Here is a 23,094-nt window from a genome sequence, read left to right on the forward strand (position 1 = left end):
CTTTTTCCCTCCATCAGTCATGTTCAGATGCTCTCAGGAATGGTTACCAATATCACATGAAGGAAATTCATAAAGGGATATTAATTTTAAAAGGATGGAAACATGCTAGCAGGTTGATGAACAGAAAACCTGTGTTCTATTTTCATAAATTTCTCTAAAAATCAAAGTGTGATGAACCTATATGCCCTTTTCATGGTATGCGTTTAGTCTTGACAATTTACCATGCCCATAGATTCAAGTAAATATTAATCTACTCTCTAAGAATAATCTAGACAGTTTTCCTTTTTTAAGCCATGGGAATTAAATGCTGAACCAATCTGTTGTCCACAGCATCTAAGTCTGACCCCTAAAACCAAGCTTCCTTACCATTATTCAAACTGGAGGCATTTTAGTTTGAGTCAAAGACATGATGAAACACAGGTATTTATCTATGACAAAGTGGGCAATCATTTAGAAGATACTTTGTGAAATTCGATCAGGAACATCCAGATCACTTCAGGCAATGGGAGAAGTGTCAGAGGAACTGTGTGCTTGGTTAATCCCAGCAACGGGTGACAAAGGGGATAAGAGTATGTGCTAAGCCAGCACTCGTGTGCCTGAGAAAGGCGGGCCTTATCAAACCTGGTTTTGCACGATGATACACTTATAGCTAAAAGACAATTACTGAAATCCCTACAGGAAACATAAGCTTCATCCTAGGTCTGAAATTATCTGGTTTCTAACAGCTTTTTTCTTCTTTGATATAGTTATTTTTCTAAATGATTCTTGATAATAAGCACTCATGATTTCTTAAGAACCTAATCATAGAAGAGACTGCACTCAGGGTCCCACAGTTGACAGTGGTGCTAGAGCTGGAGGCAACCTTTGATGGAACGAGGTATTTGAATTTCAGGGGCTCTCTTGAAAAGTCCTAAATATCACTCTTTCTACCTGCCTGCCCTGCCCTCAACCCTATCTCTCCACTGTACAAAATGATGCTTGAGGAAAACTGGCATGGAAAGCAGATCTTAGAGTGCAGGCCCAAAACTTGGGAGGTGAAGAGTCCTCTGGTGTCCCGTGGTCCCACCAGAGCAGGCGACTAGGGATTTAGGCCAGGTCCTACAGAGTACTGATGAATTTTGCTGTTTTGGAGGTCCCTCTGCTATATGGATTTCTATGGAACCTGCCACTGCAATGGGCATGTCTGAGGTACCTAGCTGCCTCACCATCTATGCAACACATGAGATTTAACACATACTTAACATTAAGGCTCAGATATATGGATAGTCCAAACCAAAACCACTATATGCAGTTAGACATCAGTTCAAATTGTTACAAACCCTAAAAATTAAAGAGTTATCTAAAACTGTAAAGGACTTTTCCAAGAACTGAAACTAAGCTGCTTATTTTTTTTTTTGGTCATAATCTACCTATCACAAAAGGAAGATATGGCATGCCTTAAATGGAACCTGCTTTTTATCTTTCTCATCTAGCACACTCTTTTGAAAAGTCTCTGCTAAGATCTCATAAAGCAAGGTTCTTCATATTTCTGTAGAAGGCAGTATTCTTTATATGTTTACTTTAATAAACAAAGTTTTCTCCCAAAAGGTTTATTTGTTGCATTTAAAATACAAAACCAAATACACAGATCCAGATATTGAACCATATATACATAGCTGTACATATATTATTTAGACCTACTTAAACCCATCTGTACATTCTAACATCTCCACCAATAACACCTCTTGAATAATAAGTAACATATCTCTAAAGAAATAAACTTGGTAATTAGTAACACTGCCATTTGAAAGGCCAGAAAAAGATATTTCATAGGAATAGGAGAATTACCAAGTATAAATCCAATATGTGTACATGGACTTCTTAAAACATTCTGTAGGAATAATTATAGATGAACCTGGCAATCAAAGTCTCTGGGCATAACAACTCTATAAAAGAAACCTGAGTTATGAGAAGACATTTTATAAGGTTAATTACATTGTTTTGATTTGGTTTTTAATTTAAAGAAAGGATTTTGTCTAATGGCACAGCATTTCTAAGTCTTATTTTCTATGGAGTTGTAATGAATCTTTAGGCAACTACCTATATCTGTTAAAAATTAAACTGGTCACAAAAAAAATATATTAAACTGGTCATGAAAAAAGATAACCAATTTTTAACATTGTGTTAAAAGCACAGTTCTTCGGGAGAAAAGCAGAAGCTTCAGACTTGCCAGATGAAGAATATGTGATATCTCTGAACACACAGGCATCCTGCTGATCGTGGGGACAAAGTTATAACAGCTTCTTTGTTCTAGAATGTCACCTACCTCACATGCAGACCATAGGATACTAGGCCTCAGATGCCTAAACATCGCCATTCCAGGCAGAGAACTTTCTCAGTGCCCAGTCCCATAACTGGGAACACACACACACACATACGGAGATATGCGCCATTATCAAAATCAGATTTGTATTAATGGCTTCACAGTAGCAACACAAAATGTACTGTCACATTTCCATAGGAAAGGTTATATTTACAGTGCACACTTCAGTCTTGAAATGTGAACCCCAAAACATTCAATTCCCAGTAAACAATGAATCTGCTGAGGGTCCCACACCCTCAAATCCTAACTCAGCAGAGCAAAAGCCCCCCCTTGGCCGCCAGGCGCTGGCGGTGGACTTTGTCTTGCTGTAGCTCTTCATGATTTGGATGCCAGAGTTTCATAATGATCCTTTCAATGTTGAGAGCATATACAGTGTGTGTAGGAATGACTTCCCTGTGTACCTGGGATTAAAAAAATCAGCATGTCTCCAATCATACTTGAGCATACTTATTTTTCTAACACAGAAAATGAAAGTAAAGCTTATATCAACAAAACACTCATATAAAAGATACACAAACCTGTAAGTTTTAAGCCAGAACCTAATGAATCCTAAACCAGGTAACAAGAAAACAAGGAAATAACTAGGCTCTGAAATAGAAATAGGGAACAGGAGATTTTTTTTTCTTTCACTGGGGAGGTGAGGGATGCAGGAGGTTAAATTAGGAAGGACTCCTGAGTCCAGGATTTGAAAAATGAGGCTAGTATTAATGGCTTTAATAACAAACAATAAAAACTGAAAAACAAAAGCCAGGAAATGGAAAACCTAGTAAATATCTTTGTAGACTTGAAGGCACTTTGAACCTATCCATAAATCTAGGTAAACCTTAAGGAGTCAAGAGTTACCTGCAAAGCTTCAAAAAGGTCATACATGTTCACTGGAGGCAGAGATGCGGGCAGCGTGTCCCCAGAGCACGCCAGCAGGAGCGCAGCCTGCTGCTCAGCGTCATCGGGCGGCGGGTGAGAGGCGGGATTCTGACCAGCACAAGGCACAGAGAAGGCTTGAGGGCTGCAAACGAAGTATTTCAGAAACATTCCCAGTAAGTAAGATGGAAACAACGGAACAACCAGAATAGGAGTGGGCCGCTAGAATACTTCTAATAAAATGTATCTCAAAGTGAATCAGAAATCCAATTATTTTTCAGCCAGTGTATACATCAATAGTCTATAATTTTAATTTTTAAAGGCAGCCCATCTGTTGGGCTGGAAATAAAATGTAGTGCAACTGCATTTACCCCCTCCTTCCACAATGTTAAAATATTTACTCAGTCAGGATACTGAGCCAAAATTGTTTCCTGCCCTTAAAGAGCTCCTAGTTGGAAAAAATAATAGACCTTAATTAAAGGAAAATGAAATTGGAAACAACCGACTTGGAGAGGAAGGTAAATGGTACTGGAGACAAATGGGATCAACAATTTCAAGCAAGAAAAGAAGATAAAGCACAAAAGAAGCAACAGGCAAAAATGGAGGGTGGAGAAAATTCATTCAGATCTTGCCAGTTTCCCAAAATAGAACCCAGATATAATATCAGCTGGGAAGTCAGGCATAATTTTTGAATCATAATACAGTAGGAGATAACCTATGCAATTCTGGAGAATACACATGAGGTGAAACAACAGTGAGGAGGGAACTAGAAGGAAAGCACAAGTGGAGCATGAGCATGGGTTTCAGCATCAGACAAAGGCAGCCCTGTTGGAGAAACAAACAGCCGACGGTGTGGCAGGCGCCTCGCAGAGACAGGCTGGCAGGGAGAGAGGGCGGCCGGAGGCCTGGCGGGGTCAGACACCGCTCCAAGCATTCACCCACTACAAGGGTCCACTTTTTTGGTTTGTTTTTCTCTTGAGAAGAATGACTCACAAATGAGAACAAATAATCCCAAATAGATATGCCTGAATGAGATTGAGAAAGTAAATCTTCACCTATGGCAACAGAGTAGTGAACCCAATTTAAGCCAGTGATCTTCAAAATGAGCCTTGCGAGCTGTGTCAAGGTCTTCAGAGCCATGAAACAGGCACCAGTACCACGTCCTCTCTGTGGTGTCAGCACTCTCTCTCTGTCTGACTCCCTGCTCAGCTTTCGCGCTCCACATCCCTCACTCTCTGCTCCTCCTGCCTTCCCGGCCATTACCTCTTCCCCCTCATCACTCCTGCCAGCCTTCCCAATCACACTTTTTTTCTCTGAACTTTTAACTCCTTGTCATCTCTTTACCTCTCTTCTCCCTGAAAAGAGACAACACAGGGATGAAGGTAACCTAGGTCATCTTAGAGGGATGACTCAGGACATCAGAGAGGTCCTGGGAGCCTACAGTGGAGTGCAGACAGGTCCCAAAATCGGAGCTGAGCGACCAGATGTGCACAAGAGGATGCCAAGAACACCCAGCATCCTGACGACACCCAGCACAGGCCACTATCTTGAGCTACAGGTACAAAAGCCAGATGAGGACCTGAAGAAACCCCTACGGCTCCTCCAGCACCACCAAGAAACCCAACCTTGACCCATCACAGGCCACGTTACTGAGTGAAAGCCAGCCCACTCCCACCACCAGGCAGGTGCTGCCCCTCAGAAACCATCAAGACCCACTGCCCCAGGGAACTACTCTACGGCACCTCAGAAAGTAGGGGGCACTCACACTGAACCACATGCAGCAGCCAAACTCTACAACTTTGCCGCTGATGTAGAGTACCAAAAGAATTCTCCAGTTATCATGCAAGGATGCAACTTAAGAAAATAAAACCATACTACTCTCAGATGTACCTTAAACGCATAGAAACCCAATAACCAATTATTTAACGGTGGTCTATTACATAAGGGTAGTGTAACCAACTAGAAAGGATGAATGCAAAAATCACAAGAAGCTTCATATACCTTTCTATTAAGTTGTTGTAAGCTACTACACTATTCTTCAGGTATGGCTGTGGGGTCACATTACTACCAAAGGCATATTTAAAATGACCATCACGTAATCGATAAGCTTTCCTTCTTGACACAACTGATGTCAATATATCTTTAAGGTGATTCTGTAAAAACAAGAGAAAAAAAGAAAAAAATAATAGCATGAATTCCTCTTTAAAGACAAACCATATAAGGTCCACTGACCAAAAAAATGTTTATTGGCATTTAGTGGATGGAGACGTGAGACAGGCAAGCAAGTGGTAAAACCAAACGAACGCTCACTAAAGAGCCACAGAGCCATACCAGAGAAGGAGGGCATAGGAAAGAGCAAAGAGAGACATGCTATTTTTATTTAGCACTATTTAAGATGGGCTTGCTCTACATGAAATTAAAGTTTTTATATCTCTAAATTGGCTCCTCTCTCTCAAAAATGATTTTCAGATAACTTCAAATAAAAGTACAAAAACAAGTAATTTTTTTAAGCAGCAAACTACCTTGAAACTTGGTTTAAAATGGTACAAAATGTTTCAAGATCAGGAATATACTGCTTATAGTGCCCAATCTACTAAAATCCTTGCATGCAAAGAAACTTGCCTCTCTCAAAAGCCACATAAACAACAGATGTATAGGCAATAGGCAGAAAATTAGGTATTTAATATCTCTTCGCCTTTATGAGAGCTAAGTACCTAAGAAAGGGTTATAGAGAATGTCTGTGAAAACAGAGACAGAACTAGTCCCAGCCTACCATTATTAACAGGGGAGCTGGTGTCGAGCATGGTATTTCAATTACACCGATAAGACTATCTCATGTCAGGACTCCATGGTACAATTTGTAATTTAATGTTTATAACTTCATGAGACAGCTATTATAATCTCTGAGGTACAGAAAAGGAAACGAAGGCCCGGAGAATGAAAGGAATGACCCAACATCACCTGTCTGTACCTGTGTACTGCAGACCTTGGTGTATGTTTTGTCAAGTAACTAAATGAATAAAATGAATGAATGAAAGAGTGTGCTGAGACAAGAATCCCACGGTACAGACACCAAGTCTAATGATGCTCTTCAAATGCTGTACCACAGCAAAATCAAGTGATTTTAATCTTTAGGATTCTCAATCTCATTTTTTTGCTTAAAAACTGTCCCTTGTTGACAAATGAAACAACAGAAGTGTTAATGCCACAAGTAACCTTTCTGAGAAGCTTAGGCTGTTAACGGAAGGCAATTGTTTGGATTGGGATGTTTCTCTCCTCAAAAGAAAATAACTTCAACGATGACAATTCTGAGATCAGAGTCACATTTTAGTTCTTTTCTTGCAGTACCAACTTTGAGAAACACATACAAGCTTGTCACGTTCAACCTCTAAGTGTTTCTGCCACCAGCAAACCAACCTCCACTGCGTAGACCACAGCTGAGACAGCCTCCTCGGTGACGTTGTCCAGCCCGTGCTCGTAAGCAGTCACTATCATTCTCCCCTCGAGCTGACCCCGAGTGGGAAGCATCATTGTGTGGGAACAAAGTTTCAAGTCATCATCATCTTGGGGATCCTTTGCCACAAACTGCTGGGCTCCCGAGAGGGGATTTTGAGGCTGGAATCTATGCTGTGGGTAAGAAAACTTTTCAAAGTTATTCATTACATGGCAAGTAATAAGACACACATAAAAGTAACCAATGAATTGGATCTGAGAGCCCACAAATTAACACCACCAAAACTATACTGCAGGAGTTAAAAAAAAAAAAAAAAAAAAGTAACTCATGCACAAATAATCACAGATTCACACCCATGACAGAGTAATAATGAAGACGTGCGTTAAGGGGAATAATAGTACTATGCATAGCAGTTTATTCTATTCAGTTAATACACTGTAATCACAGAATATACGGCTATGTGCTAAAAAAATAACAATTGAGGAGGAGAAAATATAAAACTATTTTTAAACAGGTCAGAGCATTTTAAATGTACTTGTAAGTAAGCAGATTCTGAAAGTAAAACTATATAACTAATGCTTAAAAAAAATCCCTAAAAAACCTAGTTAACCAATATAACAGATCTAATAACAAATATTCTAGGATAACGTAGGGTAGTGTAACTCTTTAGTGACTATTATCTTCTACCAACAATTCTCATCACAGAATCTAAGACACAGTCATTAGGTTTTTTTAAAAATAGTTTTTCCAAACCTTTTCCACTCATAAAACCTCAGCTGTTTTCTGGGAGATGCTGATAACTTATTTATATTCTCCATAGTCAGTGGGAGATACGCCCCAGTGGCTTTTGCTTAAGCCCAACTCATAAGATTTTGTAGTGAATATGGCTTGTCCTGTTTGAAGCTTGTATTATAAAAGCAACACCTTGTTTTTCCATTTTCCAAGTAAGTATAAAACTGTATTTTGTATCAAACATGCTTTTTTAAACCAAGTATGCCTCTCTGGAGATACTGATGCCCTCCAGATTGAGTATTTCTGATATAAAACACAGAGCAAAGGTAGAAATAAATAAACATTTGTTGATGTTAATCAATAAAGCTATCAATACCCAGTCAAATCTATAAAAAGGATACTTTTGGGAAACTTAGAAATTTTATAGCCCAATGTCTTGAAGATTTTTCTGAGGATCCCCAGAAGGCTCAAGGCCTAGCGGGGCATCACCAGGATCCTGCCAGAGGCCTCTAGGCCTCCTGGACCCTTGGAACAGAAGTCTTCAATCTGAGAAACATTATTCACTCCACAAAGATATTTAGGAGGAAAAAGAACACAGGCATAGTTTCTGAATCACTGAAAAATCATTAGGTACTAGTGATAAGATACTAATAATTATGCAGTAACAAACTAGAATTACAAAACTTCAGACCCTTTGGGACTCAAAATCTTTGAAACCCTCTTCATCAAATTCAAATACAACAACACCTTTTTCTCCCAAATCATGCCTCCCCTTTTTTTTTCAACTTTACTACCAGAATTGTAATACTCATTAGAAAACTAAAGCAAGTTCCATCACACCAGTGCTTAAATCAGTCGTTATTTAGATCTACTGAAGAACAACCTACATCAAATTTCTGACGAACAGAAGAAAGCTTTTTCTTTCCCTTTGGTTTTCCAGGTTTGACTGCAGAACCCCCTGTCCAGGGTAAAGATCCAGCACCCTCTATGAGACAGAAAAATAACAATCATAAGAGAAAAGAATGACAATTGGTAACTGCTAAGTTTGTTTTCACTTTGGGCTAAAAAAGTATGAAATGCTCAAATGATGAAAATAAACAATCCAAATGCTTAAATTCACATCTCTTTCTGCTTCTCTAAACAAAACTTCAAATTCTCTCAAATCACATTTTTTCTAGCTGTAACCAAAATTGTTCTTATAGGAAGACAAATTTGTTTTTCACATTTTTATTTGTTTACTGGGTGTTTATTTGCTTATTAGTAGCAGTAGTATTATAAAAGCAGGACAGAATTTTCTAGTTCAAGATGGTGAGGTGAGCACATGTATTTGTCTCCTCTTTCTTCCAAGACCCTACTAAAAATGACAGTACAGAGATAAAAAGGAAAATGAGTGGCAGACAAGATGAGATCTCAACAGATTTCAAGGATAGGCTAAAAAGGAGCCAACTTACAAAACAGACATGTGGAAGCTGTGACCTAAGCTACGCAAGGTTGTAAGTCAAGGAAGTTAAGTCAACCGAATCTGGATTTGGAGAAGGTGAGTGCAGTGGAAACCAGGAGGGATAGTATAGCTAAAAACAAGTTTAATGGATGATCTATATTGAAAAGTCATCCATACAAACCCCTTCCCTCACCCCCAGGATTGAACTCAGTACGAAACAAAAATGCAGGGTCCCTTGTTCAAAAGTTAAGAATTTCAAGACAACCACAGTACAGTACACTAAACCAAATGCAGGCCCTTCTAAGTTCATGGAGAGTTCCTGGCCCCATGAAACCAGCCCTGCTCACTTCTGTACATAGTGCGGTATATACAACAGGTGGGGGCAGAATGGAGAACTCTTCTCTAGTTAAAGAGAACAACATTTCTGGGATTTACTAAGGTGGCTGGTATAGATATTGGCACCCTAGGGCACAACTCTCTGCAGGCTGGCATCTGAGGAACCTCACTACAATGGCCAGCCTCCCGTCAGCTCATCTAAAGCAGTTTTATGCTTCATCCTTAAATGAGAATCATCAGACATTTGATGATAATCTGCAACATGGTAAGAAAGACCAAGCTAAACAGACAAAAAATTGAGATCCTAGAGATAAAGGACTCAGGCAACACAAAGCTCTAAATAATTTCTAACTCGCATCCTCAGAGAAGTTTGAGAAGAGGGGTATCCATAAAACAAAAAAGAAGACACTACAAAAGTTGCTGAATTAAAGGATGAACTGGACAGAAAGGCTGAAAGAAAGAACTGAGGAAATCTCACAAAACAGAGCAATAAGACAAGACAGATGTTTCAAACCGGTCAATCCAGAAAGAGGTTTCAGCACACTAATAAGGAGCTACTGAGGTCCCATCAGAAGAACAAAAAACGAAAGTTGTCTATGAGAAGAAACAGGTCTAGGAGTGGGAAGCTTTTCATTATAAGACCTTCTGTACTATTTTTTTTAACCATGAACATATATAGTTTAGTGTTAAAAAAAAAAAAGTTTTACAAGCTCATTACAGTACACTGGAAAAAAATATCCCAAAGGATTTTTTTAGGAAAAGAAAACAAAAATCACCCATCATTCTAGCCATTCACCCATCACCCATCACTCATTTGGAAGAATGAGTTTGTAAAGCTTTGAAAAAATATTCCCGGTTCCTCAGTTAAAAAAGAACTGTTTGGGAAGTCAAATTCCTCTTCTCCATCACTTTAAGTGTCTTTGGCACACTGAGATCACACCTGGTAAGGCCAGTCAATCTTAGATGATTCCCCTAGTGAATGGAAGTGGATGTTAGGCTACGCTGCTGGTGAGGAAGCAAAGCAGGGTAAGGACTGACTCTGACCCCAAGGAAAGAGGGCTTTACAGCAGCAGTCAGATTTTGGTTTGGATTCGACACTTCTACCTGCTAGTTGAAGAGGGCCTCGGGTAAATTTTTATTTTGTTTTCTCTTCTCTGAAGTTTGTTTCCTAGTATATAAAAAGAGGCTAATACCTCTGAAGAGCTGCTGTGAGGATTAATGATAGTGCATGTAAAGTGTCTAAGGCATTACAGTTACAGTATTCAATAAATAACATGATTAAAATCATCTTTCCTGCTTGGCTTAGAAAAATGGTAAGCAACCTGACTCACAATTATTAAAGTACCAAAAACTATATTTCTATATTTTACTTTTAACAGAAATCATCTCTTTGTTGCCAGCAAATATTAATTTCATTTTAAGGAAAGATATTTTGGGTGTTTGATGGAGAAATAATCTCATAAATTCCAATGTTCATTTATTTTTAAAAAACCAACAACAAACATTCAAGAATATCAAAGGTTTTATTTAATTAAAATCAGCCACCTATACTAATACCACTTCATACCTGTCTAGCATTTTTTATTTTTAAGAGGACTTTTTATATGCTCTTTCATCTGCTTTTTTATAGCCCTGTAGGGTAGACATTATTGTCTCTATTTTATAAATGTGGAAGCTAAGAACACTCAATAATAAACTATTTTATCTAAGCTAGTAGCAAAAGCTAACCTTGAACCCAAGCCTCTTGACTCCTACCAACCAAGGTTTTTATTTCCGATCATCCCACTGAATCTTTTGGGCGTCTGGCACTTTAGAATATGCCTACCTAAAAAGCAAGCTCTAATCCTCACAATGTTGGCTTTTCTAATCAAATTGAATTTATACAATGAAGTGGACTATATGATCTCACTGGCGAAAGTCTACGTCTGTTTAAATTAAATAAAACCTCAGAAATCTGACACAGTGTAGAATGTGCAGGCAAGGGGTGTGGTGAGGGCTGGAAAGCAGCCTCCCCTCTCTAACACCAATCTCCGTAAACAGATGCTCACTGTTTACTACTCTTCACACCAACGGCAACTTCTTTGAGAAGGCCTTCAGGAGATCTTATCTGAATTCTCTACCTTACAAGAGAGCGTAGCAAAAGGCGATGATACAAAATACTAGCCATTTCTAGATAAACATGGGCTTTTAATAAATGATCATCAGAATCACCACAGGCCCTTTAAAAATAAAAACTTCAATTTAATCTACAGCAGGAGGTACCTGTAAATCCAAGTTTTTAACAAGAGCCCAGGATAAACTTTATCATGAGGCAAAGTTTTAACGTATTTAATTACTTGTTTTTGACTAATTGAATAAAATAAAATTGAAAGAGGTGACTTGTACCACTTAAGCTCCAAAAAATTAGGGGTAGAGAAATCATTCCATCTATACCTATTTATTTATTGAAGTGACTTAGCTTCCCCGCACCTCTGCAACATGCTGCTATTCACTGTGTTTGTTCTTCACCAACAGTTTGCCAAACACACGCTGAAGCCCTAACCTTCCAAGTGCTAATATCTCACTGAATTAAGAATATAGGAAAGTCCACGTTCTCAACATATGTTATGGTTTCCCCTCCACCTACTTTATCTTCCCCATGTCTATGGAAACCCTCTCCTAACCACCAAATGCCCTCTCCTAACTCCTCAGCTTCTTCCTCCTGACCACCTACCCTCCTCCTCACCTCTTGTTTACTTAAGTAATCTAAACCCAGCTGAATGGGAAGTAAAGACCAAAAGTCAACTAAGGACAGAGAAATCACCTGCTTTAAAAAGGTTCTATAAAAGAATCTGTACTACATAATAAAATGTTTCTTCTGAGCAGTTCAAAGAACATTTCTACAAACAAGTCTGTTAAAGGAAGCAAAAACCTAGTAAAGCCCATTGTTTTGTGGCTTTGCTGACTTGACATCCCTGGAAGTACTTCCACTCCCTTACCTGGTGTAGACACCAAAATCTGGCAACGCGTGAGAATAGCCAGGAGGAAATCGTTATGAGAATGGACTGAAAAAGGGAAGAGTGTCACAAGTCAAATACAGAATATTTACAACATAAGGAAACCACTGTTTTAGTCTAGCTTTTAAGGACTTTGGATATCCCCCACTCTGCCATTCTTTACATTTAATTTTAAACAACCACAGTATTTAAATGACCTTACATACAACTAAAACCAAAATTTTATATTTTTTAAGTGAAAAGACTTTAATTTATTGCAAATCTGGGAAAAACTTCAGAACAGTAAAATAACTCCCCAGATAATTATTTTACCATTATCCTGTGTGAGAAGTCTATGAGCTTCAAGGTCAAACTCTTCTTTGCTGATCTTCTGCTTGAACCACAACTTTAAGTTAGCCCAGTATCTGCAGAGGCAGAAACAATATTAAGATCCACAGGTTTTGCTTTTTCTCCAAGTTCACCTTATCTGCCTCAACTCCCAGGGATAGAATGAAATTCTGCATTCCCTAGTGTTATGGAGTGAGTCATGTTCCCCCAAAATTCATATATTGAAGCCCTACCCCTAGTACCTCAGAATGTGACAGTACTTGGAGACAGGACCTTTAAAGAGGTAATTAAGTAAAAATTGGAGTCACCAGGTGGGCCCCAACCCAATGTGACTAGTGTCCTTATAAGAAGAGATAAGGACACAGACTGAGAGAGACAGCAGGCAATGGCCAGTGGGAGAGGCCTCAGAAGACAACGACCCTGCTCACACCTTGACATCAGACTTCTAGACTCCAGAACTGTGAGAAAATACATTTCTGTTGTTTAAGTCACCTAGAAGTCAGTACACCATCGGAAGAAGAAAGTCCTCCCTAAAAGGGACTGGATGGTAGTCATGGAATCAGACTTATGAGTCGACCAGCCAAAAACCACAGCTGTACCTTTCCTTCCTCACTGCTGCCTTTTCAAAAGACCAGCTACCCAGAAACCTACACTCAATATTTATATTTTAAAGTATTAAAATTATCAGACATTGCATATTTGAAAACTGCTGAGAGCGTAGATCTTAAAAGTTCTCATCACAAGAAAAAAAATTTTTTAACCATGTATGGTGAGAGATGTCAACTAGACATAGTGGTGATCATTTACTTTATTGTGGTGATTCCGTACATACAAATACTGAACCATCATGTGCACCTAAAACTAACATAAAGTTACATGTTAATTATACCTCAATTTAAAAAAAAGATTTACATTTTAAAATGAGTATGTGTTTTATGGGTTGAGGGGTGGACATCAATACTGATTCTGGATGACTGCTTTCCTTTCAAATGAACTCCAGTTTTAATCTATTTGGCTGAAGTAATGGGATTCTAAAACACCTCACCACAAAGAAAATACCCGTGCATGTGAGAAACTTAGTGGTTTTTAAAATGAAAACCAACCACTAATCATAAAAACTACTAGTTAACTGGTAGAAAAAAGGATCCAATCTTTTATACCTTAACAACATTGTTAGAAATAGGAGTAAAATACTTGATTTTTCACATCCACACCCTATTTCTGTGCTTAAGAAAGCTACTCCTCCTTCATGAAACAGGACTAAAAATTACTCAGTACCTGTTTTACAATAACTTTCAATTCATGATGAGCTACTTTCAAATGCTCATTTGAGTTTCTAACAGAAAAAAAAGCAAAAGATCCCTAAACAAGCTGATTTAATGCTCTCACTGCTCTATTATACCCATGGCAGGGTTTCTCCTGTTCTTCTACATGTAAATTAGCTTAAGTCTGGCTAAGTATATATGTAATTGCTGGGGTTCATATGCTTCCCCCCACAATGCCCCACCGACCGGAGAAAACCCATAGCTTTGGCAGAGTCTTAAAGCTTCCTAAGACCCATTTCATTCAATGGCAAAACATGTTTACTTCTAGAGCCTGGCACCACATTTTGCCTGACAGTCACAACCATCAGTCAATAATAACTTCCCAACAGCGAACACTTTTTTTTTTAACTTTTTATTTTATGTTGGGGTATAGCCAATTAACAATGCTGTGATAGTTTCAGGTGCATAGCAAAGCAACTCAGCCATACATATACATGTATTCATTCTTCCCCAAAGTCCCCTCCCAGGCCACCACATAATTTAGAGCAGAGTTCCCTGTGCTGTACAGTAGGTCCTTGTTGGTTATCCATTTTAAATATAGCAGTGTGTACATGCCAATCCCAAACTCCCTAACTATCCCTTCCCCACCAGCAGCAAACACTTAAATGCCCCCTCTATTTTTTTTTTAAGACAAGAACAATTAAAAAATGAAATAAAGGGAACTTCCTGGCAGTCCAGAATGTGCTTTCACTGCCAAGGGCTTCGGTGCAATCCATGGTAGGGGAACTAAGATCCCACAGCCATGCAGCATGGCCAATAAATAAATAAATAAAGCTCCACAGAAAAAAGTCTTTTCTCATCCCATTCTATATAACAAAAGAGGATAGTAACATGAGAAAAACTTCATTATTTAAAAGCCCTATTTTACAAGAAAGATGCAAATATATTCATATTTGGAGTGTGTGAACTTGTTCCAGAGCTAAGGCAAGCCTCTGCCAACATGATGCGATCCCTCTTTTCCAGTGGCAAACTTCTATTCCAAAAGGCTAGCACTGGCTATCAAGTTGAAGACTTGCTCCCCAGTCCTGGTCCCTGGATTAATTTGCTGTATAGCTATAGACAAATGCCTGTTTTCCTCAGTTTTCCTCAAAAATACCAAAACCAAAGTTAGTCAACCTCTATGTAGGGGAGGATGCTAGGTGATGAATGTAAGTGTATCAGACTAGGAAGCACTGCAAGATACCTGGAGAAAATTAAGTAACATGGCTAAATCATCTGAAAAACTAAGCACCCATTTGAACCCGACACTCTACTGGGTACCATACAAAGTGAGTTAGCTAGCAAAGGTCCTTTCTAGAAGCTGACATGTGCACACAACCCGACATTAGGACCATTGCATAAACAGAAAACAACTCATAACTGAGTTCCTTACATACCTTACTATATATTTTATCTATAAACAAGGACCACATTTAAATAGTCAGGTTGTACAAACCAAAGCAAACTACTCATGGAGGAAATGTGAGAAATTACTGTATAACACTATCACAAATTGTTCAACCAAGAAGCACTTTTTAAGAAGCAGGAGGGGGAAAAGACAATGAGAGACTGGAAAAAAATAATAGAGAACAACACTGCAACACAGCTGTTCCTGGCACAAAGGCATATTTTGATTGCACTGTAGTGGAGATTCAGCTACAGATGCACCAAATTTAGGTCTGGCATCTCTATTTGACCAACATCTGATAGTCAGCTTTGACCTGTAAAGACCAAACAGGGAATACTAACTTCAACATTTCTGGTGACCCCAAACTTGTGTGAGGAGTGTGGGATCACAGAGGTCACCATGGCATCTAATCAGTCAATTATACACACAAGCCAGGTTTATTGTAGCCTGGAAACACTCACTTTCAAATATCTGTAAGCATCCTAGATGTAACAGAGTGAGAAGTCTATTGTGCTTAAAAGGTGTAAATTTTAGCTGTCAGTATTACAAAAATAATAAGCTATAGTAATTCATGAAGGTAAAAGCTGTCAATTTTACTCATTAAAATAATTTTTAATTCAGCAAGGAAAGAGACTGAATGTCAACATGAATATTAAAATATAACTTTAGATAAAACGTTATCTTTGGGAGTCAATTAATGTTCACAAAAAATTAAATAATTATGCCAAAATAACAAATTAGATTATAAAATTTTAATTCTAGTGTTTGTAGTTTGATTTATTAACATTCCTAATATTTAAAAAAATCTTTAAAAATTATTTGTTTTTAGTTATTCCATTTAGGCCATGAGTGTTCCAAGAAGTCTAACATGGGAATTCCGTGTATTTTTAGGATGAAAAGTAGACTCTGCCACCCCAAAATTTCACAAGAAGAAACTCCAAAAATCACGTATGACATCCAAGTTAAGTAACTTCAATCCAGCCGTAATAAAAAAAATAGATGAGAAGGAGAAAGTGTTGGAGAAAAAGAAAGTATCCCCCAAACACCTTGCTCCTCTAGCAACATCACCTCAACGTGAGCGTCTAATGAGTAATGCAACCGTGCAGAAAATAACAGAAACCAGCTAGCAGCAACGACACAGGCATTATAATTTTAAACGTTTCAAATTTGCTTCTTATATTTCAGAAAAATAAAACTGTAATAACAACGTTTTGAACATTTCCAAACTCGTCCTTGTACCTCAGAGAGTTTCTTCTATGACTTCGGCCTTATCTTGAGTTACTGATTTTACACTCGGTCATTTCAGCATCTGACCTGATTGGGTACTCGGTTCCCTGCTATTACCTGGGTAAAAGTCCGTCTGAGAGCCTTTGGGGTCCTTTGCAACCCCCTGTAAGGTATCAGAGCCATAACCCAGACGCGAGGGCCTCAATCCTGACATGACTTTTGAAGAGCTACTGAACCTCTCACTCTCAAGACTCCAGCTCTCATCTATCAAATGGGAATGATAATTGTTCTTACCTCACATCTCAATCGTGAGGATTAGATGTGACAGCACATTTAGAGCGCTTAAAAAGTGTTCAATAAACGTCCGCTACGGCTATCATCACTAGAACTGCAGGAGTGTCCGGCGACTATTTCACCGTAGGGGCTGTCTGCCTTTCCAAATTGCTGTCCACGCTCTGACCGACAATGCTCGCACGACACCCGAGCTGAATAAGCCTCCGCCTCCAGGAAGCCCTCCGGGAGCCGGCCGAGCTGCGCCGTGCCGGCTTGGACCAGGCCGCTGGTCAGCCACACGCGTCCCTCATCCTCGCGCCCGGGCCGCACCCGTCCAACAGGCCCTTGGGCATGAAGGCGTGGGATTACATTTCCCGCCCGACCCAGGGCAGAGCCGCGGGCGAAGACGCCCGCCCGGGTCCCGAGGAGGCCCGGCCCCTCCAGCCAGGTGAGTCGGGGTTGCCCCCGGCCCCGGCCCGAGCCGGAGAAACCGAGGCCCCGGCGCCCGCGACGCGAGGGCTGCAGAGGCCTCGCGGCCGCGGGGGCCGACTCCACGGTGGGTCGGCAGCCCGAGGCCGGGGGAGCACCCCCGCGGAGACCCGGAGGCTGCGTACGGAGAGTTCTTACTGTTTCACGTTGTCCCCCAGGGCCTCGCTCAAGTTCTTCTTGGCCGCCTCCAGCTCGCTCACAAAGGTCGCCATTGCTCCCCACGTCTCAGCCCGACCTCACACCTCTCGGCCACAACGACCAGCAACCGAAAAGCCAACTCCGCGAAGGCTTCGGCTCTGGAGGCTCGGTCGGCTCTCGTCTGCCCCGCCCGCGAGCGCCGAGAAGATGTTTGTTTGGTTTTCGGCTCCGCCCGCCTTTTTGAAGAGAAAGTGCTGAGCCAAACTCGGTGTTTTCGCGGTCCTCCTGCTCCCGCCCCCTCGCGTCATGTGACCCGCCTCCCCTGGCCCTCCCGCGCCCCACCTAAACCCGCCCGCCCCGCCTGGGCTGCAGCGTCACCTGCAGGGCTGGCGCAGCCCCGGCCCCTCAGTCTCGCTGCTGAGCACGTTTGGAATCCGGCCCTCTTACCTGGGTGAATATCTTCTCCCTCCAGGTCGAAAAGTAAATGCAGTTTTGATTTTATTCTCTTTCTTTGCTGATCACTCATCATCTAATATGCCACTTAATTGACTTATCTTGTTCACTTTCTGCCTTCTCCAACTAAAATGTGTAAGTTCCGTGAAGACAGGATTTGTGTTTTATTCACTGCTGTTTGCCCTAGTTCCTAGAGCAGTGCCTGGCACATAGTGGTCTCTCAATAAATATTTGCTGAGTGAATGAAGTAATTATGAAAAATAGGGAAAATACCCAGAAGGATAAAAGGAAAAGAAAGAAAGAAATATTACCACCCCCGGACAAACTCTGAGAGAGATTCTCCCTTCCCATAATTTATAATCATACTCTATCTTCAACTGTGCATCTTGGTAGGGTTTTTGTTATATTTGTTTAATATAATAACCTGTTTCCCTCTTGTATTACATTGTCTTTATTATAATTTTAGTGACAGTATATTAAATACCCCACAGGAGGAAGGTACACAGTAACTTGTTTCCACGTTTAGACTGATTATTTCAATTTTTTCTATTAAAAGCAATATTGTAATAAACTTTATGCATAAAACTTTTCCTCATTTAGGATTATTACTTTAGAACAGAGTCCCATAAATAGACTTACTGAGTTAAATGATAGGAGTGTTTTTAAGAGTCTTGGTGCATATTGTTAAAATGCCTCCCCCAAATTTGAAATAATCCTAAGTGGCTTTTAAATCTTTCGTAATTTTTCCACAAAGTCTCCTTCAAGCTTCTTCATTCCTTCAGCAAATATATGGAGTTCCTTTTATGCGCCTGGCACTCTTTTGGGTGCTGGGGATACAACAGATGAACAAGGCAGGTAAAGTCTTCCTACCTGTGTTATAAAACCTCAGAGAAATTTTGACTTTTTAAAAAGTAGTTATCCACTTATGCTTTCCACGGCTCCCCACTGACTACTGAACAAATTCCAGACTCCCTAACCTGGCATTCAGATTTTCTTACTACCTGGATGCAGCCTACCTTGGGGCTGCTCTAGAGCGGGTGCACTGTGGTGGGGCTGAACGTAGACTTCCCAGGTGGAAGCTAGCTCTGCCCAGAGGAGACCGGCACCCAAACTGGATTTGCAGATCCAAGAATCTATATTGCCTCTTTATCAAGAAGTGGTGGAAAAGCTGGGACACAATATTAGGAATCCAGCCTTTCCTTCATCAGGTGACCTTCCTGAGTCTTCTTTGGAATAAAGTCGCTGCAAATTAGGCCATTCTTTAACGTGTCAGGAAAATAGTAACAATGTACCTTGTGCCTACAGTTATGCAAAGAAGGGTGGTGGTGTTAATCATGGAGGTACCCATCCACTTACAGGAGCCCACCCTGACCCCAGCAAGAGAAGCAGGTTCAATGCTGAGTTGCTTTGGAAAAGTATACAGAAAAACACATCACTTAAAAATAGCTCAAGAAAAAATAACCATGGAAAAATCCCCAGTAACCATGGAATTAAATGTGAAATTTAAAACACCTGTCCCCTTCTCCACTAGAGTAGGCTCAGATAGTTTTAGGAGGAATTTTCTCAAACTTTCAAAGAACAGAGAAGCCTCCCTCACCTTTTTAAACATTGTTTCAGACAACAGAAAAAATGGGAAGACTCTGAACTCATGTCCTGATGCAATGTTTATATACAAAGACAGTACTCAGAAATTTTAGATTTCTTCTCGAAGCACTGTCTGCAAATGTATGAGTTGTTTCCATTTCAGACATCAGCAGCTCTGCTTTGCTGGAAGGACTCTTACAGTTTGGCTTTAAAATATTATTGATAATATTTTAGTTGCCCTGTTGAAATTACCCTTAAAATGTTCACAGCAATTTGTAATACTTATGTAATATACTATGGTACATATGATATGCACATATGGTACCTATATGTACTGTTATACTATAGAATGTAGTGGCTCACACTCAACATATCTGTCCAGTAGAATTAAATATTTTAGAAAATTCTATATAATATTCTTTCTCATCTATATCTACATTGATCTACGGATTCTAATACAGTCAAAAGTTATAGACTAGGATGTACTAGGTCCTAGTAAAATTTATGGTTGAAATCACTTGGAGAGGCATGTCACGCTGACACCACATATTTTTTTTTATGTCTGCCCAAATAAGATAAAGAGGTTCTGAATCTTTATTTTGCACCACGGACCTCTGGTGAGTCTGGTGAGCCCTTCTCAGAATAATATTTCTAAATGCATAAACTACATAGGATTACATGTAAAACAGTTTTATTGAAACACAGTACTATCCATGGGCCCCAGCTTAAAAATCCTCTGAAGTTTTGTAGGTACTTAGTTTGCTCAGGTTGCTATAACAAAATATCACAGACTGGGTGGTTTAAACAACATAAATTTATTTTCTCACAGTTCTGGAGGCTGGAAGTTCATGATTAAGGTGCCTGCAAGTTTGGTTTCTGATGAGGGCTCTCACCTGGCTCACAGACAGCCACCATCTCTCTGATGCCCCCAGTGGCTTGTCCTTGGTGTATATGTGGAAAGAGAGGGGGATTGAGAAAGAAAGGGGAGAGGGAGAGAGAGTGTGTGTGTGCTCCGGTGTCTCTGCTTGTAAGGACACTAATCTATTGGATCAGGGCTTCACCCTTATGACCTCATTTAACCTTAATTGCTTCCTTAGAGACCCCATCTCCAAATACAGGGAGGCAAATATTCAGTCCATAACAGTACTACAGGGAGTTAATTATAGCTTCTCTTTTCTTTTTTTTCAGAAGCTCTTGGAGATTAAAGTTCTAGGACTCTCAGAGATGGACGGCATCTCGGGATTCTAGTGATAAAAGACATATAAGCAATCTCCAAGAATACTGAAAAGTAAGCACTGTTATTATAATGTGTTTTGGCATTATATTGGTTGTAATTAACTTGATTAAAGCATTTTCCCTGGAGTTAGTGAGTCTTACAATAGAGGAACATTTAAGGAATAGATAGAAAAGGCATGATCTCTAATGTAGATAGAAGATAATTAGAAGCCAGTGAACTGTACAGTACATTTAAAAATGTAAATAACTCTACAAATATTATCTTAAATCTAGTTTTTAAAATATATTTAAAAAATTATCCTAGCAATTTTTCTTTCTCCAGTTAGAAGAGTATAAGTATTGTTGCAATTAAAAGAAGGTTTAGAATTAGGACAATCAGCTGAGAACAGAGATACAATAGAGTTTACCTTTCAGTTAAGAGGGCAGAATATGCAACCAAGCTGGACCACTAATTAGTTTCTGAGGACACAAGAGGCAGCCAACCTTGAGCACAGTTCCATAGGTCTCCCCAGGATATTTCTATGCCTTGAAGAGAATCTCAGAGGTGCTCTTCATCTTGTTGCCTCTTCTTATTCTGGGAGCCTGACAGCAAAGATCCCCTTGGTCCTGTGTTAGTAGTAAGAACACTGCAGACAGTCTGTAATGAAATAGAGCTCCTATTAAGGATGAAGTTAGTCCCGGGCATAATATCAGAGGTATTTATGGGATCATTCTTTAAATTTTTCAGAACATGAATTATTAAGCTGCATACATTAAAAAAGAACTCCTTCAAACCTCTGTAAGCAGCTAGCCAAACTGTAATTTGGAAAACTTGGCTGAAGCCTATGGCCAAGTTTCTTGTAGATAAGAGCTTCTCCAAGGTGCTAAAAAATATTTTTGTGTAGTGATGGAGGTCAAGCTTTGGAGACATCTTTGGCACTGGGAGCAGGTGGAGATTGCAAACGGACGCAATGTCTCCAGAGTTGCTAATAACATAGGGAGACTATGCTGGATGGAGACTGAGCTCCACACATCACCCTCTGGAAGGAGGGAAAGCCATAGTGCTGATTAGAAAGACGAACTGCTCTCTGCTGTTGCCCAGAAAAACCAGACCCCAGAGATGGAACTTGTTACGTGAATTTTAGATTTGACCAGGGTTCATTGTTTGAAATCCAGGAGGTGATTCACTGACTGAAGTAACAGCTGCAGTTGTATCACACAGAGCATCCTATCTACTTGCTGGAGTCTTGAGCCCAGTCTTTACCCCTGTCAGGAGAAGCAAGCTGGCTGGGGGCTAGGGCTTCCTCCACAGTAAGGAGCTCTGTCTTGCATATGTTTTGTTAGTTTTATACCTAATTTCTTTGAAAGTTTTTGATGCTCTTGTAAAGATATCTTTTATGTCTGTAATTTTTTTTTTACTTTATTACGTTATGTATTTTGTTTTTTTCATGCATTGGAATGCCATGGAGGCAAAATAGCATAGTGCTAAAGTTTACAAGCTCTAGAGCTAGTCTACCTGAGGTTTAAATTTTGACTTTTCCTATTTTAGGTGTATGACTCTAAGCAAGTTACTTAGTCACTCTATCTCAGTTTCCACATCTGCAAGGTGATAACAGTAGTAGTACTTACCTAAGGATTGTTGTAAGAATTAATTGTATACAGATCAACCGGTTTGCAAGGCAGAAATAGAGACACAGATGTAGAGAACAAACATATGGACACCAAGCAGCGAAAGTGGAGGCGATTGGGATGGGATGAATTAGGAGATTGGGATTGCCATATACACATTACTAATAAGAAAAAAAATCAAATTGCACACTTTAAATATAGGCAGTTTATTGTATGTCAGTTATATCTCAATAAAAATTCTTAAAAACATAATTAATTGTAACATGTAAGAGTATGTGAAGCTCTTGGCACAGTGCCAGACATATAGTAAATGTCAGTATGTGCTAGTATTATGTTGATCCTGTGTATAGCAACATTGCTAAACTCTTATTAATTCTAATAGTTTATCTGCAGATTCTAATAGTTTTCTTAGATGTCCTGTGTGGACAATCATATTTTCTGCAGATAGGAGAAACATTTTTTTCTTTCCAGTCCTTAGGCCCCTTATTTCATTTTCTTGGTTTTGTTATATTGGCTAGACTAGCACTAACTAATAGAAATTTCCAAAACAATGGAAACGTTCTATAGCTGGGTTGTCCAGTGCAGTAGCCACTTATGGCTATTTAGCACTTGAAATATGGTTGGAGAGACTCAGGAACTGAATTTTTAGTTAAATTTGAAAAACCACCTGTAGCTAGTGGCAACCACATGGAACAGCTCAAGGCCAGATCCTCTGTTACAGTGCAGAGTAGTGGTGCTAATAGTGGCCATCTTGGCCTTGCACTTGGTTTTCATGGCACTTCTCACATTTCACCAGCAAGTATGGTATTTGCCGTACACTTGGAAAGACATCCTCTATTCCTGCTTTGCTGAAGTTTTTACCATG

The 23,094-nt window shown here is 39.7% G+C and overlaps 1 protein-coding gene across 2 annotated transcripts; it reads right to left on the reverse strand.

Annotated features, from left to right (window-relative positions):
• Positions 1-1,437: 1,437 nt before the first annotated feature.
• TADA1 (transcriptional adaptor 1) lies at positions 1,438-17,621 on the reverse strand. 2 transcript variants are annotated; one of them, XM_057726340.1, is made up of 8 exons: positions 17,349-17,621; positions 12,495-12,586; positions 12,165-12,230; positions 8,297-8,394; positions 6,641-6,850; positions 5,225-5,376; positions 3,206-3,368; positions 1,438-2,763 (listed from the first exon to the last, which is right to left on the reverse strand). In XM_057726340.1, the coding sequence occupies exons 1-8, from the start codon at positions 17,420-17,422 to the stop codon at positions 2,611-2,613; spliced, it is 1,008 nt and encodes a 335-aa protein (XP_057582323.1). In that variant the 5' UTR covers positions 17,423-17,621; the 3' UTR covers positions 1,438-2,610. The 2 variants fall into 2 exon arrangements, with proteins under 2 accessions (XP_057582323.1, XP_057582324.1); XM_057726341.1 differs by lacking the exon at positions 12,165-12,230.
• Positions 17,622-23,094: the final 5,473 nt, after the last annotated feature.

The sequence above is a fragment of the Hippopotamus amphibius genome, chromosome 3, assembly GCF_030028045.1.
Source record: "Hippopotamus amphibius kiboko isolate mHipAmp2 chromosome 3, mHipAmp2.hap2, whole genome shotgun sequence".
NCBI classification, from domain to species: Eukaryota; Metazoa; Chordata; class Mammalia; order Artiodactyla; family Hippopotamidae; genus Hippopotamus; species Hippopotamus amphibius.